Source organism: Gadus chalcogrammus, unplaced genomic scaffold (genome assembly GCF_026213295.1).
Source record: "Gadus chalcogrammus isolate NIFS_2021 unplaced genomic scaffold, NIFS_Gcha_1.0 GACHA083, whole genome shotgun sequence".
Classification (NCBI taxonomy): Eukaryota; Metazoa; Chordata; class Actinopteri; order Gadiformes; family Gadidae; genus Gadus; species Gadus chalcogrammus.
The window spans coordinates 1-7,549 of NW_026613518.1; the positions used below are offsets into that span (position 1 = coordinate 1).

The 7,549-nt window shown below is 43.6% G+C and overlaps 1 protein-coding gene across 1 annotated transcript; it reads right to left on the reverse strand.

The window, feature by feature from the left end:
• Positions 1-3,537: 3,537 nt before the first annotated feature.
• On the reverse strand, positions 3,538-5,450 carry LOC130378510 (uncharacterized). Its single transcript, XM_056585243.1, has 7 exons — positions 5,389-5,450; positions 5,164-5,290; positions 4,664-4,869; positions 4,327-4,417; positions 3,988-4,104; positions 3,829-3,904; positions 3,538-3,557 (listed from the first exon to the last, which is right to left on the reverse strand). The coding sequence occupies exons 1-7, from the start codon at positions 5,445-5,447 to the stop codon at positions 3,538-3,540; spliced, it is 696 nt and encodes a 231-aa protein (XP_056441218.1). The 5' UTR covers positions 5,448-5,450.
• Between the last annotated feature and the right edge of the window lie 2,099 nt (positions 5,451-7,549).

A 7,549-nucleotide genomic window follows, 5' to 3' on the forward strand; every position in this document is an offset into this window, starting at 1 on the left:
GATGAGGAGGGACTCAATACAGTACTCTGTGAGGTGGATCAATTCTCAACAGTAGACCTCTCACGAAGGAATCCACAGATCCGAATGACTTGGAGGCTTTAACACCTAATCATCTTCTGCTGCTTAAAGTCAAGCCCAGCTTACCACCTGGTCTGTTTCTCAAGGAGGACAACTATGCACGCCGGAGATGGGAAGCAGGTGCAATACATTTCTGACCTGTTCTGGAAAAGGTGGATTAAAGAGTATCTGCCACAACTACAGGAACGCAGAAATGACAAAGATCAAGAGGAACTTTGTCCACGGTGACATAGTGATCATAATGGAACGATTCTGCACCCTCGCAATTCCTGGATCATTGGGAGGATTACAGAGACCAATGCCAGACAGGAACGGACTGGTGCGACAGGTCCGGATCAAGACCCGCACCAGCCTTCTCTGCAGACCTTGCAAAGATCTGCCTTCTTCAGGAGTCGACGGAGTCCGTGAAGGCTTCCCTTCTTTTCCATGGATTTGGATTATATTGACTTTTGCCTGACATGACCTTTTTTCGTGACTTTGGATGACTTTACTTTGGGGGCGGGTTCGGTTCAAGAAGGATGAAGACCTGCAATGGCCATATGAACTATGAACTCTCTCCTTGCGCACAAAAAAATCGCAAAAAAAAGACCAAAAAATGTGAAAAATAGAAAAAAGAAAAGAAAATTGGAATTGTATTGTTTTTCTATTATGAATTTATGCGTTGGTAATTATTACTACTGTGTAATAACATGTAATAATTAGGGGCCGGAATGTTGGTTGACAGGTATAGGCAACTTGGGGTCACGTGGTGTTGGGGCTACGTCCAGTCAGATCAGTGGTAAAGTCAGCTGTTCACGCGCGGTTGGCTTGAATGAAATGTTTGAGATGAGAGGGGGGGGACGGGAAGTCCACTTTGGCTGACCGCACATCTATTAACATTTAACGCACTTTAGCACCGATCACTTTAGGACTATGCTACTATGGAACGTTTTTTACTTATCTCTAATAAAACCAACAAAACGCAGTACCCATTTTTAAGTGACTCTTTGAACAACAGCGCGTCTGGGCAAAACATATTTTCCCGATCTAGCCTCTCGGTGACTAAATAAGTGGTTCGATAGTCGCCATACAATGTCTTCAGTGTGATTATTTTTGATAGTGCCAAATAGTTTTCCTCGTGATTGATAGTAGTAAGCGTGTCTGTGTCGCTGTGTTTGGCAGGTGTCTGTGCGGGCGGTGTCGTCCCATGGAACTGGTGGAGAGCTTGTGTTGTAGGGAGGTGAGCGCGTTTTGGTCGCTGGTCGAGGAGCTCACCCCGCGGCCAGCAGATGTAACGTTCCTAATAACGCAGCATCCTGGATTTGAGGCATGCTGCCCTGAATCCGTTTGTGCTAAAAATAGCATCTCACACTTCAGGCAGGATCATGGTCCCCCTTCAAGCCAGCACGCACGAGTATGTTCATGGTTTATGGTTACTTGACAATCTTTTTACACTGAGTCCTTTGAACCAACAGTTATAGTGACGGAGATGTGTTGCATACACAATAAACATGCATAAGGAACGGCTTAACTGACGTTTCCAACCTACTTACAGAGTTTTTATAACTTAAGAATCTTTCCTACTTATCCCTAGGCAATACCGGACACTGCGTACAAGCAAGCTATACGCTGGGCTATGGCGTTTTAGGGAGGAGTATAAGGAAGCCTCTACCCTCTTTGTGGTTTCAACCATCAGACGCAATCCAATGTGGACCAGACCTATCAGGGCTTTCAATGGCCTTGTTTGGGATGAAAATGATAAAATATAGTTATGCTTATTCTGTTGTGATCATTCAATTGCCCTTAAAATGTTATAAAGTACAAGAACACATGCATTTTGGATAAAAAAAAAATTGATTGGCATTGCTTGTAATGGTTACTGAACAAAGACACGGGTTGGAATTAAATCTATATAAAACCATGGTTAGGCACAAAACATGCAAGGAACACTGATGAAGGGCTAGACCCGCAATGTTTAATTCTAATTCTAATTAATTCTGCAATAGTGTAGTCATACCCGAGAGTCAGTTGATGGTTCTCTTTCTCTCTCACACACACACACACACACACACACACACACACACACACACACACACACAACACACACACACACACACACACACACACACACACACACACACACACACACACACACACACACCACTATCATGCAGTGATACATGCAGTGATACATGCAAAAGCACATCAAGCAGACACACAGTGAGCCCAGACAACACCGCACACAGAGGTTGACAAGGCACAGGTAAAATGATTACCAAATTATTTTGAATTACATGCAAAGAAATTTCATGCAAATAATAACAACTAAATCATTGGACTTGTCCGTGGAAAAAAATAATAATGTGAAATTAGGTTTTCTTGGAAGCGTGACTGCCGGGCTAGGTAGAGGCTGATGGCCTTCCTCCTTAGGAATCTGTTCGAAGGATTTGGCGATGGGGGCGGGTGCATCGGAGGACAAATTGGCGCCAACCTCTCGAAGAACCGCGGGTGAATTGGCGTAGCTCTCCCGAAGGGCCCTCATTAATGATGTTGCATAACCTGCAGACATAATAATAATAATAATAATATTACTTTATAAAGATCATTGTCACTGATCACTCGTGCGCCATCTCAAAATATGATAGAACTGCCTGACACTGCTTACCGTATGAGCTGCCTCTTTGATGGGACGCACCACATGGGCACCTTTTCTGAAGCGCGGATACCGCACGCAGTACTTCTCCGTCCGTCACTTCTCCGTGCTGTCTCGCAAAAAAAAAAACATAAAAAAAAAATAAGAACAAAGATTGGCATTGTGATTATAATGCAGCGCCGCTAAGAGAAGCCTACAAAATAACACATTTGAGAAAACCTTTGAAACTTGGTGCATGACAAAATACTACAATAGGCACGTTAATAGGTACTATTATTACTATAAAAGGCATAATAATTGGCAGTGTTATTCCATTGGATAGCACTGACCTGCTATACATCCCAAGGTATGAAAACCCTGTGTGCTTGGGCGCGAAGTGCAAGATGAGGGAGTGGTAAGCCTCAAGGGAGAAGGTCTGGTGCTGTGGAGACAGCTGACGAACCTCTTTCAGCAAGGCAGCCCTCATCATTATGTTCTCCAACTTGACTGCTGCCAATGAGCCTGAAAAGACCAAGACAGGTAGGCAGGGAGGCAGAAAGACACACAGACGGAAAACGTACAAATAGACAGGAAGATATACAGACAGAATTCCTTTTTGAAATGGAAACACATGAAATTGTCCTGCATATGAATTATAGCAAACATAAACAGTAAACAGAATGTTATGAGATTGCCAGGGAATGAAAAAATAATTTCATCACAAAGGTCACATGTCAAAGCATCCAGACAATTACTCAAAGACAGCAACTAAAACAAAACTATGTAGAGCGTGCATAATACCAGTACTGTACCTGGGTCCAGCCACTCTTTGTTGCGCTGATCTTCGTCTAGAGGGCCATGGGCACAACTGGAGAAGGCAGGGGTGTCATGGTCATGGATGTCCTGGATGTGGTTCACTAAACTTCTCCATTTGGCCTCCATGACCGCTGGGTTACCATCTGGGGTTGAGGCTGCAGTCCAATAGAGGTGATTCACTATAGCTGGCCTCCACAACTGTAGTTGGTCACACTCTTTGGATGCTGCATCCAATGCCTTCCCCAGACCTGTTTTAGAACAAATGGTATTAATTGATATGCACTAACAAAAACTGCTTCAAGGTTCCAACAATGGATACATACTTTTGGCAATGTGCCACACGTCAAAATAATGCTGTGTCCCTTCAGGGATCAGCTCCTCTCTCACCCATTTGGCAACCTAAGGAGAAAAAACCACAAACACATCCAGCTTCAGTGCAATTCAGATATTTACATTCTATACTGCATTTTTATTGTAAATACCTGGCGATGTCGGTCCGTGATCAGCGTTGCCAAATGCAGGTCGTTTCCCCTCAGCAGGCCAACACTGCGCTTGAGCCCTTCAAGCTCACACCATGAGCTGTTGGGGACCTCTGAGCTCTGCAACATGACATAACAGTGTAAGTGTAGAATGCTGGTGGTGTTGAAGGAGGCGTTAATGAACCGAAGCGTTGCTGGACCAGGCATTATGATACACTACTCTAGTTAGGCAATACACAATAAAGCTCTATGCATGGTTGTAATTGAAAGATGTTATATTAAGATACAATCCTTTTACCAAATTGCAGAGTTCATTTCTTTGTCTAATAACATCAGGTTTACCTGAACAAGCTGAACATCCACCACCTTGTTCACTCTGTCCTCTATCAGCGAGTATGACCCATACTTTGCGCAGTGCCCAGGAGAATCTGACCTGGAATTAATTACAATTTATGTTTCAAGTTTTTAAAACCATGGTCTGTAAGACAATCCACCATGTCAACTGCAAATGCCAACTAAAGCCACCCTACATGATAACAAATAACAAAATCAAAACGTGGAACTGGTCTAGCTCTCACACTGGTTTACCTGCAGTCACCAGCAAGAACTAGCCCCCATCCATTGCCCGTAGGTCACTAAAATTCTTGGCTTGATCATTCTGCCAGGCCTGAACGATTACAGGGATGGTGTAGCGGCGCTGATGGCGAAAGAAACTGCTGCACTGATGCACTGCAGGCCAAACAGGGTCAACATTCTTAGTGTCTGTGTGGCCAAACATCCAGTAAAATGAATGGCCCCACTTAACAGGAGGTTGCAGGTTGGCATGTTCCTGTGGAGCATTGGCTGGTTTTGCCAGAAACGGTGGTAGCCACATGATGCACAGACCTAGATATGTAAGAAAATAAAATAAAACATTGTAATCAACAGTATATCAGGATTCAATCTAGAGTAAGTACTGTACATTACTGGTCAAAGGTTTCATATTTTCAATCAAACACACATGACCAATACAGTATAACACTCAAATATGATGGCATCACAAACCAGCAGACTTAAGCCAGCCTGGTACATACATTGTAAATTAACTGGCAAGCAGTCAGAGCTATCAGATTGTAATTAGATATTCAGATTTTCTAATCAGATGGCCACATAAACAAAACTGCATAAACAAAACTGTACCTGCTTGATCTTAACAAAAGTTCCTTCCTGCTGCACGATGCTACTATCCGACCTCTCACAACAGGCCGGACAGATGGCAAAAAGGCCCATCAGCTCCTCTTGGCAAACAATGAATTTGTCAATGCAACTACAACAACAAAAAAGAGGGGGAGGGGGGCGGTGTCATTCAAACTAACAAAGCATTGAGCATTCAATATGGTCTATGTTGGTTTTAGATTATCTCACTTGTGGTGGGGGTCACACGTGTAAGGTGGCTCCTCATCAAACAATTCCTCCTCATCCATCGGCTCTTCAGGCACCCACGACAAGTCACTGATGACAGTGGCATTATCATCATATCGTCGTCAACTGTCTGTTCAGGACTAGCGAGGGGAGTGGAGGTTTGTGGGCTGATTGAAGTCTGTGTGCCCACGCTAACCATCTTGGGCTTCAGGTTAACCTGCACAGCTGTGGCAGAGGCAGTAAACATACCCAAACATATGACAATCATGGCAAATCTAAGCGGCTATGTTTTGGTGTAGGCTATGTATTCATTTCATCAATGTGTATGGAAATGTCCTACTTGCAATGTTTTAGACATAATATCTACCCCTTAAAATACCAAAGATTTACCGTGAGACCATCGGGGGGGCTTCAAATAACATTGTGTCCCAGCGTCAGAAGTGGAGGAGGGCAAGGGCTGATCCCCAGTATCGACACTCTCCACAGTGTCTACACTGGCCACGGTCTCCTGCTGTGAGGGTTCTGTCAACATCTTGCGAAAACAAATATAAAAAAGTATATTAGTATAAAGTATAGTATATATAAGTATATAAAAAAGAAATCGTCGACACAGTCACGGTCAAATACAGTATATGTGAAAGAGAACCGTAGCAGTCTAGCACTAACACAAAACGCAAACACACTGTTGTGAAAGCCGCTTGATGATGACGATCACTGATCCAAACATAGCCATGAAGCTTCATGACGATATGGAACATTTAATTCAAGGGCCAATTTTGTTTTGGCTCATATTCGTGAACACGAAATATGCTCTTGCTAATGTCAGACTGGATCATGCTTGTAGAGGAGGCTGTGTCAAAGGGAACACGGTATGCAAAATACACAGAGCTAGCTAACGCGCAGCTTGTAATTAGCTTTTTTATTAGCAGCTATAGCATGATGCTTACCGTGGCAATCTCTCGCTTGCGGCAGACGGTGCCTCTCAACTCGGGGACAGGGTAGGCCAGAGTGGTTTGCATGCACAGACGGCACGGGCGGTAGGAATTAACTTCGCCGTCCTCTTACTCTTTAAACCAAGTGAGGACCATCTTGGCATCCCCTGAGTGGTAATCCTCCTCCTTGAAATGCGCGCTGCATATTCTGGAGTACGCGGTAACAGAGCTAGCTGAAAAATCTGCCCGCTTAAACTTGACAAATTGCACCCAGCTTCGGAGAATCCCTTTGTCCTTGGGGAAGCAATGGACCCTATGTCCACTTTTGCTGGAGTTGTTGCACCCCTCACAAATACAGTAGAAAACCATGTTATCTACTTATATATCTACTCTCTCTCTCTCTCTCTCTCTCTCTCTCTATCTATATATATGTTATGCTATGCTATGCTATCCCTCACTATCTATCGATCTATCTATCTATCTATCTATCTATCTATCTATCTATCTATCTATCGATGTTATGCTATTCTATCTATCTATCTATCTATATCTAGGCTATCTCTATTTATGTATTTACTTATATAATCTGACACTGTTACTAGCGGCTTTGGCTGTCGTCCAAAAGCGGCGTACCTTACGTGACATCATGCAATGCATTGTGGGAGAAATAAGAATCATCGCTAACCTGTGGCTAATAACCACTAATATATCACCTACTTTTCCTAATATTTATATTTTGTGATACCCTACAACATCAAATACAATGGATAATTGTTTAAATGTTTATTACCAACTAGAAAATTGCCAGAAAAGAAGAAAATAGAAACCTGCCCCATGCCCTTTAAGATTGGGTTGTTTTTAACCAAGCATTTCTTGTACATAATATCCTAATGACACCATAACTGGACCGGTGTATTGATCTATTATTGCTATGTTTTGAGTGTCCCCAGGTGGAGGAGGGTCCTCAGACACACTGACACACCTCCACATCTTCTGGTCCTCCTTCACCCAGGAAGACCTCCTCCCGGGGGTGAGGGTATGGGGGGGGACAGCGTCTATCTGTCGGTGGTAGATAAAAAAACGGGCCCGGGGATCAGTCAGTTGTAGAATAATGGAGGGGGAGTGCCTCAGACAAAAAAAAAGTGCAGCCCCCTCCGCCCCGGCACACGCACGCACGCACACACACACACACATACACACACACACGCACACACACACACATACACACATAC

Bases quoted from the DNA above. Each gene is read 5' to 3' on its own strand.
- LOC130378510 (XM_056585243.1), bottom strand. From the start codon at position 5,447: ATGGATGAGGAGGAATTGTTTGATGAGGAGCCACCTTACACGTGTGAC. The intron at 4,870-5,163 runs GTACAGTTTTGT...TTACATATCTAG, and splicing joins CTTTTGTTAAGATCAAGCAG to GTCTGTGCATCATGTGGCTA. The intron at 4,418-4,663 runs GTAATCGTTCAG...AATTAATTCCAG, and splicing joins AGCGCCGCTACACCATCCCT to GTCAGATTCTCCTGGGCACT.